General features: G+C 45.0%; 1 protein-coding gene across 1 annotated transcript in view; it reads right to left on the bottom strand.

The window, feature by feature from the left end:
• The window catches only part of GABRB3 (gamma-aminobutyric acid type A receptor subunit beta3), a 250,313-nt gene that overhangs the window by 176,165 nt on the left and 48,377 nt on the right, over window positions 1–25,771 (bottom strand). The window contains exon 2 of the mRNA XM_036012758.1: window positions 6,795–6,842. Coding sequence (XP_035868651.1) covers window positions 6,795–6,842 — 48 coding nt within the window. The remainder of the gene's footprint in view (window positions 1–6,794; window positions 6,843–25,771) is intronic.

Raw genomic sequence — 25,771 nt, 5'->3', positions numbered from 1 at the left:
TCTGAAGCTCTTTCTCTGTACCTGCCCAAGGGATCTCGTGGGCAAATGATCGTCGCCTCAGTCCCTAGGAATGTGTGCCTGCTCCTCAACTCACCGGGACATTACGTCCAGGCAGAAGTGTGGGAGATCTGGGGTCACCTCATTTGCCTTCCCTCCACCAGGCATGGGGCTCTGAGCCTATGAAAAGCCCCCAGCGGGATGTACTGGACTCAGCAGGCTGGGGCATGGGAAACCCCACCTCCATGTTCCCACGCATCCTGCGAGGAAGCCGATTGGGTGACACAGCTCGACTCAGACTGGGGGACCACAAGCCACCTCGCTTTTTTGTGACTAGTTTCCTAATGCTCTTGAATGTGTGACCTGAGCCCAACACTTTCCGGTGTAGAATTTACAGTCGAGCAGGGAGTGGGGAAAAGCCAGGTAGTAAAACGAGACGACCACACATCTTAATCTCCACCACGGGCGCACACAGCTCCACGTTAGGGCGGAGCACACAGTCCCAGGATAAAATGCAGCCTCTGAAGTGGAGAGCAGACACTCGCTGGGATCGTTGTTATTGAACTTATTGGGGCAGCACTGGTTAATAAAATCGTGTGGGTTTCAGGTCTACAACTCTGTAACACATCATCTGTATATTGCACTGTGTGCTTACTGCCCCAAGTCCAGTTTCCTTCCCTCACCGTTTGTCCCCCCGTACCCTCTTCTACCTCCCCCACCCCCCTTCCTGTCTGGTCATCACGGGGATCTTGTCGTTAAGGTTTCACAGACACACACAAGCCACAAAGAGCCCAAGGCTACTTTCTCAGTGCGCTTCTCGGACGATAACTGTAGGTGTTCATTCTAGGATTCTGGTGACCTCGACCTGTCAGGAGTATGATATGAATAGCTAGGCCTCCAGAATACAGGCCCTGGCTGCTGTAGCTCAATGGATTGAGCACTGGGCTGAGAACAAAAGGGTCATCAGTTCAATTCCCAGTCAGGGCACATGCCTGGGCTGCGGGCCAGGTCCCCAGTAGGGGGCGCATGAGAGGCAACCACACATGGATGTTTTTCTCCCTCTGTTTCTCCCTCCTTTCCCTTCTCTCTAAAAACAAAACAGGTAAATATTTTTAAAAATATAGGTAAGTAAGACTCTTTCATTTAATACGAGCCAGGACAAGGTGACCTTGATAGATGCAGGGGTCCCCACCCTGCCTGGAGGAATGGTGGCGGCTTTCACGTCGTTACCGCCACTGGGGAACATGAGACACGCTGTGCAGAACCTGAAATACACACTACCCTTGCACACCGGGGCTAGTGCTTGTAAACCACCATCCACGCCTTTATTTCCTCCGAACGCAACACATCAACTGCCAAAGCCAGGATCGGATTTGGACTCATCCAATGTGAACAATGCGACCGAAAGTTACGTGATTACTTCATTTCCGCTCCAAGTGAAGTTAGCTGGAGTCGCATCCCGATAGAAAACTCACCGCCGTGTGGTTCCAGGTCGGCCAGCAGACGCGAGTGCACTTGCAGAGCCGGACGTACAGAGGTTGCATCCGACGCACGGTTTTGAAGACAAAGAGACTGTCCCAGTCCAAGCTGAGGATTTAGTTGGATTTGCTCACTACAAACTACACTAATCCTCTAAATATTCCACTTCGGCGCAAAGCCACTCATTACCTATTTTGCTTACAGGACGGATTTAAGCTTCTCTGAACCTGGACTCCATCCCGGGGAAGCTCTTCAGTGACCGCATCCCCTGGAACGTGGCATGTCCCGCCTCCCTCTGCCCCTGTCCCTTTACCCTGGGGACTGGCCTCGGGCTGCTGCCACAATGCCACTGCTCTGATTCCAGTGTCGTTGGGTTTCTCGGTACCAGGCTTCCTTCCTGCCGGTAGTAACGGTGTTAACGCGAGCACGGACACCAGGACCCACATGAGAGAGGGAAACTGAGGTCTCAGTGGGTCAGAGGCCAGGGACCTCCAACAACAGGGCGCTGCTGTGGCCTGGGGCGGAGCCTGAGGGTGTTAGTAATTTCTGCAGGGGGTAAACCACACGCATCAGCGAAGGGCTTTCCTCCTACTGAGAACTTTCCACTTCGTTTTCCAAGTGATTCCTTCAGTGTGTGGTGTGGGGGATGTTGAAGAATTTAATTTTCCTCTGTTTCTTTATTCTTCATATAATCACATGGGGAAAAAATAACAGGCTAATGTAGAACAAGACCAATGTTTTAAATGGACATGTATCGGTATACCACTCAAAATAAACATATTATCTCCGGATCCAGCCCAACCCCCTCCCCTCTGACAGCTGCCACACTGGCATGGGACTGACCTATGTAATTAGAAAGAGTACAGCCCTGGCTGGTGTAGCTCAGTGGATTGAGCATGAGCTGTGAATCAAAGGGTTGCTGGTTCGATTCCCGGTCAGGGCACATGCCTGGGTCCTGGGCCAGGTCCCCAGTAGGCGCCATGTGAGAGGCAACCACACATTGATGTTTCTCTCCTTCTTTTTCTCCCTCCTTTCCCCTCTCTCTAAAAATAAATAAATAAAAATATTTTTTAAAAAAAGAGAGAAAGAGTACAGATAGGAAAATGTTCAATTTCCAGATGATCCATCAAAGCATTTGTTTTTTCTTTGTTTTATTGCCATATAACATTATATTAGTTTCAAGTATACAACATAATGATTTGACATATGTATACAGTATGATATGATTACCACAATAAATCCAGAACATAGTTACAAAATTTATTTTTCTTGTGATGAGGAATGTGAAGATCTCTCTTAGCAACTTTCAAATACACTATTATTAACTGTAGTCACGAGGCTGTGCATTACATCTCCAAGACTTATTTTATGGAATCATGTCTTTGACACCATTTATTGCCCCCCTCTGCTGCCTCTGGCAACCACCCACCTGTTCTCCATATCTATAAGATCACTTTAAAAAAAAGATTCCACATATAAGTGAGATCATATTGTATTGTCTTTCTCTGACATATTTCATTTAACATAATGCCCTCAAAGTTTTCACAAATGGCAACATTTCCTTCTTTTTCATGACTGACTAATATTCCACTTATACACCTTACCACATTTTCTTTATCCATTTGTTCATTGATGGGTACTTAGGTTGTTCCCATATCTTGGCGATTGTAAGTAATGCTGCAGTGAGCCTGGGGGTGCTGACTTCTTTCTGAGTTCATGTTTTTGGTTTATTCAAATAAACGCCCACAAGTGGAACTGCTGGATCAATTTCTAATTATTTGTGGGAGCTCTATACTGTTTTCTATAGTGGCTGCACCTGCTTACGTTCCCATCAGCAGTGCACACGGGTTCCCGTTTTTCCATATCCTTTCCCACACTTAATATTTCCTGTTGATGATTTACTTTGCTGTGCAGAATCCTTTTAGTCTGATGTAGTCACTTTTTTTTTGTTTGCTTTTGGAATCAGGCCCAAAATATCATCACCAAGATCAATGTCAAGGAGATGACATCCTATGTTTTCTCTTAAGAGTTTTATGGTTTCAGGTCTTATATTCAAACTATTCATCTATTTTGAGTTAATTTTTGTGGATGGTATAAAGTAGTGGTCCAGTTTTCCCAGTACCACTTATTGAAGAGATGATTTTTTTCCCTAATGTATATTCTTGGCTTCTTTGCTGTAAATAATTGACCATATATGCTATGCATGGATTTATTATGGGCTCTCTATTCTATTCCATTGATCTGTATATCTGTTTTTCTGCCAATATCATGCTGTTTTGATTACTATAGCTTTGTAGTGTAGTTTGACATCAGGTAGCATGATACCTCCCACTTTGTTCTTCTTTCTCAAGATTTCTTTGGCTCTTCAGGGTCTTCTGTGGTTCCAAGCAAGTTTCAGGGTTGATTGCTCCATTTTTGTGAAAAACACCATTAGAATTTTGATAGGAAGTTCACTGGATCTATAGCTTGCTTTGGGTAGTATGAAATTTTTAATAATATGAATTCTTTTAATCCATGAGCATGAAATATCTTTCCATTTCTTTGTGTCTTTCATTAATGTCCTCTAGGTTTTAGTGTGCAGGTTTTTTACCTCATTGGTTAAATTCATTCTTAGGTATATTATTATTTTTGCTGGAATTGTAAATGAGGTTGTTTTCTTAATTTCTCTTTCATATAGTTCATCATTTGTGTATAGAAACACAACAGGTTTTCATAAACTGATTTTGTACTCTGAAACTTCATTTGTTTATTAATTCTAATAGTTTCCCTATGGAGTCTTTAGGATTTTCTATATATAATATCATGTCATCTGGGAATAGTGATCCTTTCTTTCCCTTTTGGATGCCTTGTACTTTTTTTCTTGCCTTATTGCTCTGGCTAGGACTTCTAATACCACATTGAATAACAGTGGTGAGAGTGAGCATCCTTGTCCTGTTCCTGACCTAAGAGGAAAAGCTTTCAGCTTTTCAGTTTGGAGCACTTCTTGATACTCACATTTCAAGTTTCAACTGACAGTTGGCCTGGGCATAAAAAGTGGCCCAAAAGGGTCATGAAAATCAGGGGCTCAGTGAGGAGTGTCATCCCAGCAGGTGAGCCAACTGGCCCAGAAGAGGTGGCTACTGAGGACCAGTAGAGTGGTAGGGGGTGGGGTGCAGAGACGATGCATATAAGTCATAGACTCAGAAATAACTACAGCAGGTAGACCCTGATTTGTGCCAGGAACCTCTCCTGGTTGGCTTCCCCCAAACTGTAACCCACCAGGACCCTTGAAACACTGGGACTCGATGGTGTGAATTTTACATAAGAAGGAAATGGATTTTTCTGGTGGAAAGCATGGCCGGCAGCATAGCTGCTCATCCCAGAGTTCCTTTGCTCTTTTCTGGATGTAGAGTTGGTTGCCAATCACTCACACGTGCCCTTTGCTTCAGAACTTGGTCACCTGCCATGGAGGGGCCTGGGCAGTCATGCCCCTCCCCCAAGGGACAGTCCTGTGCTAAAGTCTTGTAATGCAAGTGAATACCCAGTAGGCTTCTAGGTGGATGGCCTTTGTTCTATCACTGATACGATAAGGTGCCTATGGGATCAAGCTGAGCCTGGAGGTATAAAAAACTCTCTATTTCTCTTTCCTTTCCTTTGCACATTTTTCAATACAGCATTTCTTCAAGCAATCACCGGCAAAAGGGTTCTCGTGCTAAGAAGGAACTTACTTCTAGGGACGGACCCTGAGACAGACGGTGGTAGAAGTGATGCCATTGGTTACCGTCGGTGAAAAGGAGAAAGAGGCTGGTGTTCTAGTTCCCCATCTAACTGATGGTCACAGGAGGTGTTTACTTGTAAACACTTATGCCCCATGTGTAAGATTGACGCAGATTCCTGTACAGACTTATAGAAATAAAGCGTTTTTAAATACGCATCCTCTTCCATCATCCAATTCTGCTTTCAAGGCTTTTTCCTAGGAAATCATTCGGATGAGTAAATAAAATTATCTGTGCACAATAAAGAATGATCTAAAATGATGTTTAATAATAAATCATTCCTTCTATTAGAATATTGAACAACTACTCTAGTTCAAATTACAGTTCTTAGAATCCAGATACTAGGGAAGAGGGGAGGGAGGGGTGAATGATTCATCCTTTACATAGAAAAGCTTTAAACATTAACAAATAAACACCCCAGAGGAGGATGAACCTTCATTCAGTTCAGAGGTTGGAGGTAGGTGGTATCTAGAGATGTTTTCCCTGTGAAATCGGTTTGTAGCTGAATTTTTAAAGATACACACAAATTGATCAGAAAATGAGTTTCCATTAAATCTGTGTCTTCAAAAGATTTGCTGCAAAACTCTGGTGCTGGAAGCTGCTTCTCTCCCTGAGAATATCAGCTGGAAAACATGCTTTTATACACATAAAATTATTGGATAGGGATTTTCCCCCCAGGGGAAAAAGTAATCTAAAAGCATGATGATCAAAATATGTAATATAGATTTTTTTTCCCTAACTCTGCTACTAAACAGCTGGGTGAAAGATTGGGCAGGCCTAATCTTTCTGGGCTACCTTTTCCAATGTGCAAAATGATGATTAAAAGTTTGAAGCTTCTTACAGTGAGAAGAATCTTTACTTTTTAAAGGTTTTATTTACTTACATTTTTAGAGAGTGTGGAAGGGAAGGCGAAAGAGAGGGAGAGAAACATCAATGTGTGATTGCCTCTCATGCGCCCCCTACTGGAGACCTGGCCCACAACCCAGGCATGTGCCCTGACTGGGAATCCAACCGGCAAACTTTTGGTTTGCAGGCTGGCGCTCAATCCACTGAGCCACACCAGCCAGGGTGAGAGAAATCTTTATTTTTTATTTTTTTTAAGATTTTATTTATTTATTTGTAGGGAGGAAAGGAAGGGAGAGAGAGAGAGAGAGAGAGAGAAACATCAATGTGCGGTTGCTGGGGGTTATGGCCTGCAACCCAGGAATGTACCCTGGCTGGGAATCGAACCTGGGACACTTTGGTTCCCAGCCCGCGCTCAATCCACTGAGCTACGCCAGCCAGGGCTGAAATCTTTATTTTTTAACTTGGATGCACTTAGTTTTAGAATCAGATGCCCTATCAGAATTTGATACAAATTTTATTTGAAATTACAGCAAAATTTCATAAGATAAATTAAGGCTATACTATGTATGCTTTACAAAGATTTTAGTTGATGTCTCAAACACAAAGTACACAGAGCAAGATGAGCCAAAAGCTCGTATTACAGTAACTACTAATGCTTGTATCACTAGTGAAGAGTAGGCGCCTTTAAGAGATAAACTGAAGGTGTCATGGACTCACCTGGTTTCATAAATGGTGTAAAGTTTTCTATGTTCTTTGACTGCATTCCTGAAAAAAATAAAAGGAGGATAAAATATGAGCTTCACGTTTATTGCTAACATCTGAAATTCCTTGAATAAGCCTGTTCTCAAACTGTGTCTATCTGGCAAAATATCTCCACTAATTTTTTGGTGAAATTGAAGAAATAATACTTAAAGAAAGGTTCTACTATTTTAAATTTTTATATGTTTATTGATTTTAAAAAGAGAGGAAGGCGGGGGGAGGAGAAACATTGATGTAGGAGAAACATCCATCGTTTGCCTCCCATAGGCACCCTGACCAGGAATCGAACCCCTAACTTTTTGGTGTACGGGAAGATGTTACAACCAAGCCACACCGGCCAGGGCAGCTGTGATATTTTAAAAAGGTAATACACTATGTCGCATTTGATAAGCTTAAGTTCCGGTTCCTGCTCCTACAGTAGCTGGATACCTAACCATAACTTACATTGCAGCAAAGAAAACAATTTAAAAATCAGATAATTTCAAGTAGTGGGATGTGCAGTGACAAATATAAAACAAAGCAGTATAATCAAAAATGACTCGAAAGGCGCTATACTCAATAGGAGGGCAAAAAAGCTTCTTTGGGGAAATATGTTTTGATTGAAATTTGAATCGTGGAAGGAGTTAAATGTGAGTTTTGTGGTAAACAGACGCCATGTAAAGTTCAAAGTTCTTAAGGTGTGTATGAGACTAATGTGATTTTTAAAAAAATATTTTTAGAGAGGGAAGGGAGGGAGAAAGAGAGAGAGAGAGAGAGAGAAACATCAATGTGCAGTTGCTGGGGGTCATGGCCTGCAACCCAGGCATGTACCCTGACTGGGAATCGAACCTGCAACACTTTGGTTTGCAGCCTGTGCTCAATCCACTGAACTACGCCAGCCAGGGCGAGACTAATGTGATTTTTAAAAGTCATCATCAGCCCTGGCTGGGTTGCTCAGTGAGTTGGAGAGTCACCCTGTACACCAAAATGGTTGCAGGTTCGAATCCCTGGTCAGGGCACATACCAAGTTTGCAGGTTTCATCTCTACTGAGGGCCAGTACAGCAGGAAACCCATTAACGTTTCTCTCTCACGTCGACATTTCTCTCTTTCTCTCCCCGCTTCTTCTCTCTCTAAAATCAATAAACATAGTCTTGGTGAGGAATTTAAAAAAACTCATTATCCTCATCATTATACAATGGTAACAATAAACATAAGAGTTCTATATTGATTACTACGTACAAGACACTGCAGTTCACATAATTAAAGAGTTGCTTAAAATAAAACAGCTGCGGAAAACCAATGGAGGTAAAATCTATCCTTGACCGTGGAAAACCATGTATCACTGATGCGAGAGAAAGACAAAACCTTGGGGACAGGCCTGTGGCCGTGTCCCTGATACCAAATACCAGCCCCGTCCGCTACCTCAGCAGAACATTAGCTCACAGACCAAAGTAGTGGACATTAGAGAGCTGCACCCAGAATTAAGAAGAAAAAGCTAGGCAACCTACTTCACATGAAGTAGAATCACTGAAAACAGCCAGAAAATAAAATAAGCAAAATAAATAATCTCAGAGGAGCAAGAAGCCATAACAGCATGGAAAAAGAACAAGATATTAAAAGAATCTGGAATATTTTTAGTTATGAAATATAGAAATGCTTCAAGAAAGAACAGATTGCCCTGGACGGGTGGCTCAGTTGGTTGGAGCATCGCCCTGTACACCAAAAGGTTGCGGGTTCGATTCCCACTGGGGCATGTATGGGAGGCAACCAATTGATGTCTCCCTCTGCTCCCCTCTTCCTCTCCAAAAAATCAGTAAAACATATCCTTGGGTGAGGATTAAAAACATTTTTAAAGGAAGAATAGGTTTAAATGGAGAAATAAAATTTAAATGGCTGCGGAAAAAATTAGTGAAGGACAATCAAAGGCAGCATTAAAGGATAATCGAGTAATGGAAGTGAAGAGCAAAGAGAAACGGAACCCACGGGGTCCCGCGGAAGTAACACCTGCTTGAGTGTGGTTGGTGGGGGTGATAACGTGGGTGTGATAAGGTATAGTTTTAATTTGACCACTTCACCTCAAATGTCACGCGGTGTGCTCGAGTGTGATACTGTTATGTTACAAAATTACATGCTTATGCAAAAAAGATTTTGTAATAAAAGAGGGGCGTTCTCGGTGCTGGACCCCGTATAAGAACGGGTACCAATCTCTGCAGAATGGAAGGCACCAGATGGGGAGGGGGAATCAGGAAATCCATTATTGATAACATGATCACAAATTTCCCAGAATTAAATGAAATACCTTAAACAGAAGAAACCTCACCACACTTTATAATTACTATTATAAAGCCACAGTCACCTAACCTAGACAGCATGGTTTTGGCAAAGGGACAGACCCACAGATCAATTGCACAGAATAGGAAGTTCAGAAATAGACAAAAAAAAAAAAAAAAAAAAAAAGAGCTGTTCAAGTCATTGTCAACTGAAAACAAGCTTTTCAGCAAATAGTGTTGAAACAGCTGGACATTCATATGCAGATTAAAATTTTACCTAAACCTCACACCTTATACATAAACAAAAACAATCTCAAAATTAATCTAGAATTTTATATATCTAAAATTTTCCATTTTTGCCCTGGCTGGCGAGGCTCAGTTAATTGAGTGCTGGCTTGTGAACCAAAGAATCGTAGGTTCGATTCCCAGTCAGGGCACATGCCTGGGTTGCAGGCCAGGTCCCCAGCAGGGGGAGCGTGAGAGACAACCACACATTGATGTTTCTCTCCCTCTCTTTCTCCTTCCCCTCCCCTCTGTCTAAAAATAAATAAATAAAATCTTTAAAAATAAAATAAAATGTTCCATTTTAGAAATTTTCAGGGAAAAATATCACACACACATAGGTAAGGTGTCTTTGGCCTTTAGACATCTGTCCAATCCCATAAAAAGTATGCGCCACCAGGAGTGAACCCTCACGTGGACAATGGACTTTGGGTGTCAGTGACGAATCAGTGTACATTTATCACTTGTCACAAATGCCCCACTTCCGGGGCATGTCAGTCACCAGTGACGCTGTGCTCCTGTGCATCAGGAAGTACAAAGAGAACCTCTGTACCTTCTGCTCAATGTTGCTGTGAAGCTTAAACAGCCCTAAAAAATAAAGTCTGTTGAAAAACTGAAGCCCTGGCTGGCGTAGCTCAGTGGATTGAGCGTGGGCTGGGAACCAAAGTGTCCCAGGTTCGATTCCTAGCCAGGGTACATTCCTGGGTTGCAGGCCACAACCTCCAGCAACCGCACATTGATGGTTCTCTCTCTCTCTCTCTCTCTCTCTATCTCCCTCCCTTCCCTCTCTAAAAATAAATAAATAAAATATTTGAAAAAAAAAAAAGAAAAACTGAATACAGGTGAATCACTGACTTAGATTTAAGACATATGGTTATGAACGTTTTAGAACGAAACACAGAACTAAGCATCTTTGGGATCCAATGTGGGGCAAAGAGTTCTTGGAGGTGAGAACAAAGCACAGCCAATTTCAATGTCCAGGATGAACTGGGCTTCCATCAAGATTGAGATTTTTTGTTTTGTGAAGGCCCCAGCGGGGCTGCGGTGGAGGGATGTGGGGACCGGCTGTGTAGTGGGGGACGTGTGTGCAAACTTTGGTGCCTACTGGCTGTAGGGAACTCGCAAGGCTCAACAGTAAAACAAAAAAGAAAAAACCGCAATGACCTCATTAGAATATGGGCGGAGCCACAGGGAGACGTTTCACTGAACTCGAAGTACAAAGTACAAACGGCGAGTGAGCGTCTCCACGTCACCAGCTACTGAGATGCAAATTGAAACTGCGCAGTATCACTGTAGGCCTTTGGGAATAGCTAAAGGAAAAAAAAAACAAAACACAAAAAGCCCGACAACAAATGCTGGCAAAGATGCAGAGACATTAGTTACTGCTGGTGAAAATGCAATAAAATGCAACCACCCTAGAAAAAAGATTGGAGGTTTCTGGACAAAAATCTGCACATGCAAGCATCGTACAACCTGGCAACTGTACTCTGGGAATTTGTTCCTGAGAAATGAAGACTTTACGTGCACACGGGGGTCTGTGCATAATTATTTGTGGCAGCTTTGTTCTCGGGAGCCAAAATGGAATGGCCCAGATACACTCCGATAAATGAACGCCAGGCCCTGGCTGGGTGGCTCAGTTGGTTGGAGCGTCATCCCATGTACCAAAGTGTCTCGGGTTCGATCCCTGGTCAGGGTGCATAGGGGAGGAAATGGATGGATGTTTGTCTCTCACATCAAAAATTGTCTCCCATTCTCTCTCTTTTTTTCTCTCTCTGTCTCTCTCTCTTCCTCTTTCTCTAAAAATCAATGAGCATGCTTGGGTGGGGATTTTAAAAAAAAGCTAAAAATAAATGAACACACGAACAGATTTTACATCATCCATGCTGCGGAGTACTGGTCAACCACACAAAGGGGCCAACTAGCTACACGCCATCTACGGAATTTGGAGGAAGAGGCTGGGTGGAAAGACTTGGTCCCACGGGACTGCATTCTGTACTGGATTATGTCATTCATAGTCCACTGTTGAAAAGACAAAATCACAGAAACGAAGAACAGCTTGGGGGGGTGCCAACATTGAAGGGCAGGTGGCGGGGGAGTGGGTAACATCAGGGACCCCCGTGGTGATGGACATGCTGTCTCTTCACCATGTCCACGTCCCTCTCCTGGCTGAGACATTGTAGCCTAAGTTTTTAAGAAATTACGTTTGGGGCAGCTGGGTAAACAGCCTATGGGATCTCACTGCATTACACCCTCATAGGAATCTAAAATGACCTCCAATGAAAGTGGATTTTAAAAAGTTATGCCCTGCCCTGGCTAGGGTGGCCCAGTGGGTTGGGCATCATCCTGTAACTGCAAGGTCACTGGTTCGATTCCTGGTCAGGGCACATGCCTGAGTTTCAGGTTCAGTCCCCGACCAGGGAGCCTGGGAGAAGCAACCGATGGATGTTTCTCTCTCACATCAATGTTTCTCTCCCTCCTTTTCTCCCTCCCTTCCCCTTTCTCTAAAAATAAATAAAATCTTTAAAACATTAAGCCCTAAATATTTTAGTGAAAAAAATGTGTTAAGGATTAATTGAGTTTTGAAGTGGGAAAAGATATTTTGAGAAAAAAGTGATAGAATTACAAATAAAACTGAGGAGTCAAGGTTTCACAAAGCTTTTAGAAGCTCAATATGACAGAAATATTAGCAAGTTTTGACAGAAATATGAAGTCGAATAATGAGATGGCATTTTCATAAAGTAATTTTTAAATTTTAATGTCCACAAGTGTTCTGTAACGCAAGCATTGTAGAGCATTCTGGTGATGAACACTACTGACTGTCCTATGTCCACTTTGGTCTCAAAAAGATTCACGCACTTGAAGGCACTAATGAACAAATATGGAAATCTGTGTTTTGGAAATAATCTGAGTGGATTCTGATAACAACAATGGCTACTTGCCAATTGTTGTGATTCAGGGGTGTCCAACCTCCGGCCTACAGGCCACATATGACTCAGGATGGCTATGAATATGGCCAAACATAAAATTGTAAATTTACTTAAAACATTGTGAGATTTTTAAAAAAAACATTTATTTATTTAAGATTTTATTTATTTATTTTTAGAGAGGGAAAGGAGGGAGAGAGAGAGAAACATCAATGTGTGGTTGCTAGGGGTCATGGCCTGCAACCCAGGCATGTACCCTGACTGGGAATCGAACCTGCAACACTTTGGTTCACAGCCCACGCTCAATCCACTGAGCTACGTCAGCCAGGGAGATTTTTTTCTGTAATCATGTGTATTTAATGTGGGGCCCAAGACAACTCTTCTTCTTCCAGCGTGGCCCAGAGATGCCAAAAGTTTGGACACCCCTGCTAGAAATAGTCAAGGGCCAAACAGAGTAGAAATTGTTCAATAAAAGATGGTAATAGCCTTAAAAATATTAAGGAGGCATAATATCTATTTGAAAAATTGTTAATGTCATGAATGACATCATAATGCAAACCCCTGTATGTGTATCCTTAGTTAATACATGAAAACTTAATATCTAGCCCTGAGTGCTAGAAAAATGAGCTAATATTTTTAGCTCTCCGTAGTTTCCAAATGCACATACCATTTCAGAATAATGAAGTGGCTGTAAATTATAGATAAGCTGGAAAAATGGAATTTCTTACAAGAAAATGTCTTCCAGAAATTTTTCAAAGTCTCCTGCCTTTCTAACAAATGTCAATGTAGAAAATTAGAACAATTAGGAGGTTATTTGGTGCACAGCAATTGCATCCAAAAAATGAGGGTAGCCTAAGACAAATATGTAGCAGTCAGAAATGCCTGCTAAGAGGTACAGAATTTTTTTTAGTGTTTTCTATTTTATTACATTTATTGGGGTGACATTGATTAATAAGGGAGGTTTTAAAAAAATTTGTATGTATTGATTTTATTTTCTTTTACATTTTATTTATTTATTTTTAGAGAGGGGGAAGGGAAGGAGACTGAGAGGGAAACATCAGTGTATGGTTGCCTCTCGAGCGTCCCCTACTGGGGACCTGGCCGGCAAGCCAGGCCTGTGCCCTGACTAGGAATTGAACCGGTGACCCTTTGGTTTGCAGGCCTGTGCTCAATCCACTGAGCCACACCAGCCAGGTCATCCCGCTTTTTCATGTCATGAACAACCAGATTTGCCTTTAGAGAGTGATGACTCAGCTTCTGTCAAGCTTGCTGTTGGAGTGTCTGAGTGTCCAAGGTTTCTTATTTATCGCTAAAACATGAGTGTTCACCAGCTTTATGCAGTATTGGCCAGCTGGAGCTCACGAAACAGTCATCGCTGTGCAAACTCCCAACTGACCAGTGAAATATCGACACACTTATGAACGTCCATTCTCTCCCTTTGTTAACCTTCCACCCAGATACGGATAAAAGTTAAAATAATTTAGCCTCATCGGGCAAAATATTTTAACTACATGTCTTTAAAAACGACGTCAAATTGTAAAAACTGTCTGTTATAGAAAAGAGTAACAATGTACTGAATAGCTATTTCTCTTCACTGGGATTAAAAATGACTTTGCTAACAATTCTTTTTTTCATTTCTTTTATCCTCCAACATTATAAAAATATTCTGGTTTTTTTTTTTAAAGATTGTAATCACCCTGATTCTTCTGTTTTTGAGATTGTAATTACTTTGATTAAACTGCTTTTGATAAGTTTTAAAAATGTTTTAAAACATAAACTACGTTCAAAGAGGGATAAAACTAGAAGAGAGTCTTGTACTATGAGGGCTGCATTTGGGTTCTCTCAATGGTTACCAGCAGATTAAATGAAAAAAAAATTACACTGTAATATATTATGTGCTTATTAGAAAGTAAGAGAGCCTTGACTGGCGTGGCTCCGTGGATTGAGTGCTGGCCTGAAAACCAAAGGGTCACGAGTTCAATTCCCAGTCAGGGCACATGCTTGGGTTGCAGGCCAGGTTCCCAGTCGGGTGTGTGTGAGAGACAAGCACACATTGACGTTTCTCTCCCTCTTACATTCTCCCTCTCCCTCCCTCCCTTCCCCTCTCTCTAAAAATAAATGAATAAAATATTTAAAAAATAAAACAAAATAATAGATAGAAATGACATATATATCCAGCAGGGAATTGTAGGTATTCAAATTTTATAAAGCACTTGAGTGAATCAGACAGAGGACTAACTCCTAATTAATTTAGACTTTCAAGATGTGAAAGGCAAACCACTTGAATAGTAGAGAGAAATCCTTCAAATTATGAGAAGAAAGGTAAATTCAATAAGAAAAAGATAAATAAAAAAGCATAATGGGGAAGAGCAAATAAAACATAAGAATAAGATGGAGAGCCCTGGCTGGTGTGGTTCAGTGGATTGAACTCGGGCTGTGATCCAAAGTGTCACAGGTTCAGTCCCAGTCAGGGCACATGCCTGGGTTGTGGGCCAGGTCCCCAGTAGGGGGTACGTGAGAGGCAACCACACATTTATGTTTCTCTCCCTCTCTTTCCCTTTCCCTTCCTCTTTCTCTAAAAATAAATAATTAAAATCTTTTTAAAAAAGAAATGAAGAGTACTGTAGAAAAAAGACTTTCAAAGGAAGACTAAGATGGAGAAAGGCTAAAAATGAATCTGAAATGCAATTATTCATCATCACAACCAAATGGATTGAATTATTAGAACTCTCGATATTGGTAAGAAGTCAGTCCTTCCCAATTTAATCTACAGGTTCGATGTAGTCCCAATCAAAGCCCCAGCAAAGCTCTCTTGCAGATATTGACAAACTCATTCTAAAATGTGTGTAGAAGGGCCCGAGAATAGCCAACACACGCTGAGGAGGAACAGAGTTGGAGGATAGGCATTGTCTGATTTCTTTTTTTTTTAAGATTTTATTTATTTATTTTTAGAGAGGGAAGGGAGGGGGAGAGAGGGAGAGAGAGAAACATCAATGTGCGGTTGCTGGGGGTCATGGCCTGCAACCCAGGCATGTACCCAGACTGGGAATCGAACCTGTGACACTTTGGTTTGCAGCCCGCGCTCAATCCACTGAGCTACGCCAGCCAGGGCGCATTGTCTAATTTCAGGACTCACTATTCAGTCAACAAAACCCAAACAGCATGGAGTTGGCGTGAGAACAGACACGCAGATCAAAGTCACAGACAAGGGGCCAGAAACTGACTCACACAAATGTCGTCAACTGATTTTTTTTAAAGGAGCAGAATCAATCCAACAGAGAAAGGATGATTTTTCACACAACGATGCTACCACAATTGGGCAGCCGCATGCAAAAAAGAAATCTAGATGCACACCTTATATTTTTCCCCAAAATTATGTGAAATGAATCATAGACCTAAATGCAAAATACAAAAATATAACATTTCTGGAAGATAACAGGAAAAAGAAACTATGTGATTTTACATGCAAAATCGAGAGCGAGATCCATGAAAGAAAATATGGTAAGTTGGACTTCATTAAAATTTAAAATCCCTGCTCCAGAAAATAACACGGTTGAGAGAATTGAAAGGCAAGACAAAGCCTGGAGAAAATATCTACCAAACATGAATCCTATAAAGAACTGTATCCACATTATGCAAAGGACACTTAAAAACTGAAAAATAAGAGAACAACTCAATTAAAAAATAAGTTAAGAAATTGATTGGCTATCGCACCAAAAGAAGATATGCAGATCAAAAAGGTGGTCAATATCTTTATCACTTGTCATTGAGGATTTGACAAACCAACACACACCTAATATCCTGGCAACGATCCTGCAGGCTGACAAGGTCGAGGTCAAGGTCAATTATTAGCAAGAACACAGAGCGACATTCATGGCTGGTGGGAGCGCAACACGGTACAGGGACTTTGGAAGACCCTCGAAGTTGCTTACAAAGTTCAACACAGTGCCACTATCAGATCCAGCAATCATGCTCCTAAGTATTTACCCAAAGGAGTTGAAAGTTATGCCCATATAAGAAAAACTTCATGTGAGTGTTTAATATGGCTTTATTCCTAACCACCAAAAAATAAAATCCACTGAGATGTACCCCAATAAGTGGATGGATAAACAAAGGAGGTACAAACATACAACAGAAAAAATAAACATCAAGCCATAAAGACAAGGGTAAATATCGACCCATATTGATAAGTTTTAGAAGCCAGTCTAGAAAAGTTATATATTCTGTTATTCTAATTATATGAGCATCTAAACATGGCAAAACTCCAGAGATGGCAGAAAGGTCGTCGCCAGGGTTTCCAATGGCGAGGGGAGGTTTGACTAATGACAGGAGGATTCTTTAGAGCGATCCGCTTATTCCGTGAAACTTCATAGTGATGGCTATATAACGCTCTGTGTCTGTCAAATCCTATGGAACTTCACAGTGTAAGAAAGGCATTCACAGATTTTAAGCATCAGTTAAGTAGCCAAGCGGTGGCAATATGGAGTATAGCGCGCGATGCAAAGAAACCTCCCTGTATTACAAGCCTGCGAACCCACCCCACGTGCGGAATGAAGGGGAAGGTGCTGACTGAAGTGACTCAGAAAATCAATGGCGTCTGTGAGACTACAGGCAAAGAAAGCGGCTCGAAGTCCCCCAGTCCCGTGGCTGGTTCAGTTTTATCCCACAGGGCTCCAGGGAGCAATTCTAATACTGTCACATATATGGAGGTCTGTCCAGACAGTACCCAGCCATGTACAATGACAAATAGAGACATTTATTGAAGAAGATACAAGATACAAGAAACACTGTACGCAGGACAATGACACCTCAGTCCCCTTCAAAGTGGGCACTTGGGGACCTCACACAGTTCTCCCAGTCGCCATCAGAGGCCCCGTTGTATTTTCCTGAGTCTCTTCGAGGGTCTGAAATCTCTGCCCTTTCACACACATGTGTTTCTCTTTCTCCCTCCCCCTCTCTCTAAAATCAATAAGCATGGTTTTGGGCGAGGATTAAAAAAACAAACCAGTCTGAAATGAAGAATATGATCATTGGAATAAAGAATTCATGAGAAGGAATCAACAAGAAGAAAGACGAAACCGTAAGTATGAATAATCAAATGGCAGGAACTGCAACCAGGTCCGTGATCATGTTGAATGTGAATGGCTCAAACGCTCCCCCCAAAAAAGACACAGCGAAGTTGAGTGGAGAAGAAAACACAACCCGCGTGAGCACCGCCTCCGAGGGAGCCCCTCAGATTGAAAGACACACAGCAGACTGGAAGTTAAGGGGGCGGACAAAGTTATTGTGTGGAAAAGAAACCAAGGCTGGGGAAGCAATACTTCTATCAGGCGAGATGCACTTTAACACCAAGGCTACGACAAGCTACAAAGAAGGGCATTTTGTAATAACGGGGTCCATCCAACCAGAGGATACAAACCTTGTCAACCTTATATACACACTGTAAGAGCACATAGTTACACACATAAACCTCGATGGGCACAAAGAGAGAGGCGGACATAATGTTGTCAGAGTAGAGGACTTCAAAAGCACCTCGCTGAGTTTCACTGACAGACCTTCCGGCCAAAACACCAATGAGGAAACGATGGCCTGGGTGACACATTAGACCAGGTGGATTTAACTGGTATTTTAGAGCATTTCGCCCCAAAGCAACAGAGGAGACATACTCTCCAGCTGCCCGTGGAACGTTTTCCAGCACAGACCACGTGTTAGGCCACAAAACAAGTCTCAGTAAATTTAAAGACACTGCAATCGTATCAAGTTTCTTCTCCGACCACAACGCTGTGAAAGTAAAACTCAATTGCAAGCAAAAACGGACGGACATGCCAAGACAGGGAAGCTAAACATGTTATTAAACAACGAATGGGTCGACAATGAGATCAAGAAAGACATCAACAGATACCTTAACATAAATAAAAAAAAAAACCACAATGACCCAAAATCTGGGAAACACTGGGAGAGCAATCCTAAGAGGGAGATTCATAGCGAGACTGGCCCACCTCAAGTAACAAGAAAACTCTCAGAAAAACGATGTAACCTTCCAGGGGTGTCCAGCCTGTTGATGCCTCTGGGCCACACTGGAAGGAGAGGAGTGGTCTTGGGTTGCACATTAAATACACACGCACTAACAAAAGCTGATGAGCAAAGAAAAGGTTTTAAGTAAATTACGATTTTGGGTTAGGCCGCATGCCTAGCCATCCTGGGGTGCATGCGGCCCGTGGGCCATGGGTGGGACACACCTGTTTATACAGAAAGGAAATAGAAAAAGAAGAATGAACAAAGCTTCAAGTGGGTAGAAGGAAGGAAATAATAAAGATAAGAATGGAAATAAATAAAATAGAGTCTAAAGAAAACAATACAAAAGATCAGTAACACCAACAGCTGTTTCTTTAATTTTTAAAGAAAGTGATTAACAAAATGGATTAAAAAAACCCTTTCACCAGACTTCATCAAGAAAAAAAAGGGGACTCAAATAAATAAAATCAGAAATAAAAGAGAAGTGACAACTGACACCACAGAAACACAAAGGATTATCAGAAACTGTTACAAATAATTATATGCCAACAAATCTGACAATCTAAACAAAGAGTTAAATTCCTACAAACACACACTCTTCCGAGACTAAATTAAGATGAAACAGAAAACCCTGGCTGGTGTGGCTCAGTGGATTGAGTGCTGGTCTGCAAACCAAAGGGTCAAGGGTTCAATTCCCAGTCAGGGCACATGCCTGGGTTGTGGGCCAGGTCCCCAGTAGGGGGCGTGTGAGAGGCAACTACACTCTGATGTTTCTCTCCTTTTCTTTCTCCTTCCCTTCCCCTCTGTCTAAATAAATAAATAAAATCTTTAAAAAAGAAAATACAACATGTCGGTAACCTGTATATATCCTTCAGGTGACTAATATAAAAGCTCTAATTTAAATTAGGTGAAAAAATACCAGAAATGAGCAAGCAGGCCCATACCTTCCCACCTGTCTCCCTATGTTCCTGCTTTCTGTGGCTCTGGGGTGCATGTGTGGTACTTTCTGTCCAAGTTCTCTTCCAGAGTCTAAATCAACTGCCCTATTTCCTCAGGAGCCTCCTTCTCCCAGTCAGCCTTGACCTTTCTGTTTCCTTAACAACCAAGACCCTGCTTTTGCTGTTTAGGGAAAACATTTGTTTTTATTTTTATTTTTAGAGAGAAGGGAAGGGAGGAAGAAAAAGGGGGCGAAACAGGGATGTGAGGGAGAGAAACTTCAACCAGTTGCTCGGAGTTCCCGGAATCCAGGCAAGGGCCCCGACCTGGAATCGAACTCGTGACCTTTTGCTTTGCAGGATGGTGCCCAACCCACTGAGCCACACCGGTCACAGCTGTTTAGGGAAAGCATTTACACATCTGCTTTGAATACACGTGAACAGTGAGTTTATCACTCCATGAATGGAGTAACTCAGACAGGTATTCGATCCCTCCACGGGCCGGCCCTGGATGTTCCTACTCGCCTTTAATCCCACATTCGCCTCCTTCCCACACTTTGTCTCCGCGGAGCCGCCTCGGTGAGGCTTTCCGGTCTGTCCTGACCCACAGAACTAACTGTTAAGTAGCTCTTTCTTCGTTGCACTTGGCCTCTGTGTATGGGTCTCATCTTCCCTCCTGCCGTCTTTACCCTGAGCTTGACTCTTCTTTAACACAAAATCACACGCAGTTCCACGAGCACACCTTACTCTAGATGTGAGTGGGCTCTTTTTGGACGCCTTCTATTCAACTTGTCGCCAAGCTCCTGGGGACCCTGTTTTCACCAGGCCTGCCCACGTGGACACAGCCTCACCCCCCACTTCCGAATGGGGACAGAGTGGGTGTTCTCAGGCCAGTGCTCAGCCTATTGCCTGGTTCCCCAAGTTCAGCTATTTTAGGCTTTGACACTGGAAACTACATTCACTCGGAGCCTGGTCCTACACGAAGGTTCTGTGGGACTGGGGCGCCCTCTACCGCCTCCAAGAAGTATAACACAATTATTGAACCGGCAATAAATATTCTTGCTAAACTGTGGCTTTCTATAAGCTTATGATGTGTCTTATTGTCTCGCTAACCCTGCAGGGCCGTCTGGCCTGGGACACTGTCCTAGTTTCTACACATTCAAAGGAGAGGATGGGTCACCGTTTTATCACAGGGAGAAGGTGTATATTTAAACCCCATTGCTTAAACACCTTCTTAAAAATTAGATTTTACTTAAGATATTTTTCATCTGTTCAATAATAGGCATAAAGATGAAATTAATAGAAAATCTAACAAAAGCATGGGCCTTTTCAAAATAATTCATCCAAAGAACATAAATACACTTACAGTTGATATTCATTATTGGTTGACAATACCTTCGTAGGGCATTATTGTTCAGGATTAATATCCATAAATCACTATTTTGAAAGTAATCTCTGGTTTATCTACTCTTATTTTTGTCTGCAAAAATTCCTGAGTGACTTTGGTTATCTGTCAAGCTTTAAATTCTCTATGTATCTGCATTCTACGTATCATAATTTTCTTTATGCTGTTTAATCTCCAAAGAGCAGCTTCATGGTATTGCCAAACTTACAATTCCAACGCTTCGTAGCTCAAAGGAATATTAGGTTGATTATACCAGCACTTTACGTTGATTCTGGTTGTTTCAAATTTAATGATTGTAACTGTCAGTGTACTTTATCTTAGTGATCCATCTTTTGAGAAATTAGATAATGAAGGCCCTGGAGGATGTGGCTCACTTGGTTGGAGCAACCTCCCCCTCAACTGAAAGGCCACCAAAAGGACACTCACAGGTTCGATTCCCGGTCAGGGCACATGTGCAGGTTGTGGGTTCGATCCAGGTCTGGGTGTGGATAGGTTGTTTCTCACATCCACGTTTCTACCTCTCTTTAAAAATTAAAAAAAAAGGCATGTCCTCAGCTGAGGATAAAAAATAATAATTAAAAATTTTCAAAAAAGAAAATGAAGAAAAGCATGTGGTGAATTTACCCACTTTATAATCAGAAAGCTTTTGAGATGAGCATGCTATCTAATTTACATTTAATGCACTAGAATATTTATTTCCTCTCTAGAATCAGATAACCGCTAGACTCAAGGTTATTTAATACTGAGGCTAAATGTATATTCAGAGTAACACTCCTGTGTGTTGGACACATTCATATATTACGTTCTGTTTCTGAGATGCAGTCACAATGTCCTATTTTTGGGAAAATCTCAGGGTTTTGGAAACGTGAAAAAAGCCCCAGCAGTAAACTAACTGAGAACCACAGTGATGAGGCCACTGGAAGATTCCAGAGCCTTCCTGGAGGAGAGTTAGACATTTGCCTGTTCTCCCAACTACCCTGTTAACAGTGACTGTAAACAATACCGCGTCACAAAAGATGCAGAATAATATTGTAAATCTTGACCCTTTCCCCCTGGGCTGGCTTTGTCCGCAACCTGTTTGTGCTGATGAAAGGGGCCCTGTTTCTGCCCAGATGTCGTCAGGGCCTCCATCACCCCTCAGGATCTGCACTCCTGAGCCCAAGACAGACGGGACCCCCAGATGAAACCCCAGATGTGCACGCGCAGGGACTCCGGAGGCGGGCGGGGCCCCCGTCACCCCGCAGGGAGAGAGCCCTTGGGTCTGCTGACCCCACGGCCACTGGCCGTTGACACACGGTTCTTTGCCAAGAAATGGTCCTGTAGAAAACCCCTAAATGTACGCTGCCATTCGGTGAGGGTTGAACTCTGACCTTTGCCACCTGGACTCTGGGTCTCCCTCCCGCTGCAATGCATTTCGGACAGCGGAGAGGTGGACAGAGGGCCTGTGCTGAGGACCAGAAGGACTGAGCCGGGTCAGGGAGGGCTGGGCTTGGCCTTGGGCGGGGAGAGCCATGGGCCGCTGGTGCTGTCCCTGGCTGTCCATCTCTGCTCTAAAGGGGGGGGGGGGGGCGGTGGTGATGACAAGGGGTACCAAATATGCCCCTGAAGGCCCTCAAGAAATATCCACAGACAGACCCCATTCTGGGGGTCCGGGGGTCCCAGTGCCACGCCAGGGCCCCCAGCCCAGGGCCGCGGTGCCAGAAGAAGTCCCCACAACCCCCGCCTGTGTAAACCAGTGGACACTGAGGCCGAGTGGGGCCGTGAGACGGGGCTGCTGGAGTCCCAGGAGGGCGGCCCTCTTAAAGGGCCCGGCGCGGACTCGGACTCACTTGCTCTTAGCTCCTGCGCTGGAACTGCAGCTCCAAAGGCGCCAGGGACTCACGGGGGGAACTGAGTCATCTGATGCCGGACGAGGGCTGGGGCGGTGGGGGGCGGGGCGGGGGAGGTTTGCTGCGCGGATTTGCTCCTCGGCTGAGCCCGCCACCAGGCGAGCGCGCAGGGGGCGCCAAATCCGAGTCCCCACCGGACTCACCCCGCCCAGTGCGTCCCTGAGATCCCGCCCCTCCCATCTCGCGCGCCCACCCAGCCTCTTCCAGTGCCTTTTCCATACCAATTGCCGTCTTGGCTCAGGCTGTGAACTTGATTAAGTTTTCTCAAAGGTTCACAAACCCCAAACAAGCAGCATTTGGCCTGGCCATGCCTGGAACCTCTGGCTAAGTGGCTCCAGGCCCCGCACTCAGTTCCCATTTTGGCCTCTCTCAGGCACCTCCAAGCCCAGCACGGGTGGCGACCATCTGCACAATATTTTGTAGCGCCTCCCAGGTGGCCCCAGGTGTGACACAGGCAGTGGCTGGCCTGGACATACACCAGCGCCCCTCCCAGGAGGCCCCAGAACCTACACAGCCGGTGGCCACCTTCAGAGCACACCAGAGCTCCACGCAACTACCTACACAAATGACACACCCGCAGGGCAGACTCGCCAGGCACCAGAGCCCTTCCAAAGTGAGTCCTGCTCCATGTGACCAGCCCCCAACGACAGTTCCTCCACTGTAGTCATGGCCTGTCCTCACAGCCAATAGCCTGAGAATCAGTCCCTCCCACGGCGGTGCCAGCAGCGATCAGGGCTCAATTACAGCAGGAAGGCGCACACACCCACACCAGGGACACCCCCGGAGCACCGCGCTCAGGAGCCCAGGGAGACCGTACCGCTGGGCCCCACAGGACACCCGCTACATAAGGCCACTCTCTACCAAGCCTGCTCTACCTAATACCTAAAAACAAACACAGGGAGGTTGCCAAAACGGGGAGAGAAAGAAACATGTCTCGGCTGAAAAAAAAAAAACAGAACAAAACTCCAGAAAAAGAACGAAACAAAATGGAGACAAACAATGCACCAGAAGCAGAGTTCAAAATGCTGATAATAAGGATGCTCAGTGGCAGGCAAAAATATTTCATGCAAATAGAAATAGAAAAAAACTGGGTTAGCAATACTTATATCACACAAAATATGCTTTAAAACAAAGGCTATAACAAGAGCCAAAAAAAAAAAAAGGTCCAGCAATTGTAGTTCTGTTTTTATTTTAGGAAACCCAAAGCACTAATTAAACAAACAAACAAACACTTCTCTGTTCATTGCAGCGTTATTTACAATAGCCAAGATGTGGAAACAACCAGAGTATCCATCAATAGGTGAATGGATAAAGAAGAAGTGGTATGTATATACAATGGAATACTACTCAGCCATGAAAAAGAACAAACTCTTGCCATTTTGTGACAACATAAGTAGACCTGGTGAGTATTCTGCTCAGTGAAAGAAATAAGTCAAGTAGAGAAAGACAAACACCATATGACTTCACTTGTGTGTGGAATCTGAAAAACAAAATAAACAAACAAGCAAAACAGAAACAAACTCATAGATACAGAGAGCATTTTGATGGGTGTCGGATGGGAGAGGGTAGTTGGGAGACTGGGTGAAAAAGGTGAAGGGATTAAGAAGCACAAGGGGCCAGTTATAAAAACAGTCACGGGGATGTAAAGTACAGCACAGGAAATATAATCAATAATATTTCAATAACCGTGTGTCGTGACAGATGGGTACTGGCAATATCGGGGGGGGGGGTCACTTAACTTACATAAACGTTGCATCATTAGATTGTACACCTGAAACTAATATAATAGTATATGCCAACTATAAGTGAAAAAAAAAATTAAGTCTGTAAAAAAACCCAGAAACCCTGATTTCATTAATAAAGCCATCGACGAAGACAGTCGTTATAAAAGCAGAAAAGAAAAGTCCCGCAGAAATTTGACCTATCCCAAAGCAGGCCAAGCCGTGGCCCTGAGCCCGCCCCTCCACCCTACGGTCGGGGGCGCGTTTGGTGCGAGTCTGGCGGCCTCTGCCGGGCGCCTCTGCAGAGGCGGGCTCCTCGGCGCCGCGGACGGCATGTGGTGCTCTGGAGAGGTGAGAGCGAGCGCGAGTGAGCCGGGCGCGGGGGGATCTGCAGCGGGCAGCGCGCGGCCTCGGGCGCGGCGCACGGCGGAGCCGCAGGGCGGCCGCGGGAGCGCGGGGCGCCGATCTGCTCGGCCCGGGATCGGCTCCGCCGGGAACGCTGGGCAAGTTCGGCTGGCAGCATGGGGCGGTGACGCCGCACACCGGCCTTCCGCGCCTGCCAGCCGGGCGACAGCAGGCGGCGGCGGAGGAGGATGCACCGTAGCCGACGGCTCGCCTCCCGGGGCCGACGCGCAGGGTAAGCCCCGGGCGCGCGGGGCCGGGCAGTGGGGAAAGGAGCTGCGGGAGAGGGTGAGCGGACGGGCGGCCCCAGCTCGGCCCGCACCCCTGTCCTCGGGGCGTCCGAGACGCGGACTGCAGGGTCCGGGAGGGGAGCTGGGGAGAGGGCGGGGTGCCGCGGGCGACCGGGAGCGCAAACTTTCCCCCGGCGGCTGCGGGAGCCCTGCCAGCGCGGGAGGGCAAGGGAGTCCTGAGAGGCACAGCTCTGCCGGACGGGGCACCAGAGCGCAGCGCCCACCTCCCCCACCGCTAAGAATCGGGGCGTGGAGACACCCGCCGCTGCCGTCACTGGAATCGGAGGGGCGAAATCGTACGCCTAGGGCCCCGCCAGCCCCAATGCTCTGAGGGCGCGCGGGGTCCCGGTGCCTCTGGCTGGGTGAGCGCGGGCTCCGCTGGGGTGTTGCTCGCGGGTCGCGCGGGCTGCTTGCTGCAGGCCAGGGGACTCAGACCCGCCGCGGTACCGCGCGCTGGTCTCCAAGGAGAAAGGCGCAGCCCGGCGTGGTTCTCGCCTCGGACCGGGGGACGGAGCTGGGAGGTGTGCGAGGGCCAGAGCGCGCCGGGGAAGGCCGGCGAGCGGGAGGCGCGGGGCGCGCCGCTGCGGACCGGGCGGGAGACGGACCCTACGGAGCCGCGGGAGCAAGGGTGGCGGAGGCTGAGGCTCCGCAGTGCCGCCCCCATTTTACCCACCTCCCCCCCTCACCCGGGGCACGCCAGCCCCCGAGGGGACGGTGAGTGCGCTGTCTTCCTTTGGGGGCTCGGGGCTGAGGGGCAGCAGGAGGCGCCGCCCAGGTTTCCCGCATGCAGCGCCGCGTGCTCGCCGCTGGGACTCCTGCCCG

Source organism: Phyllostomus discolor, chromosome 12 (genome assembly GCF_004126475.2).
Source record: "Phyllostomus discolor isolate MPI-MPIP mPhyDis1 chromosome 12, mPhyDis1.pri.v3, whole genome shotgun sequence".
Lineage (NCBI taxonomy): Eukaryota > Metazoa > Chordata > Mammalia > Chiroptera > Phyllostomidae > Phyllostomus > Phyllostomus discolor.
The sequence above is the reverse complement of the archived record's forward strand: the minus strand, read 5'-3'. Positions and strand labels throughout refer to the sequence as shown.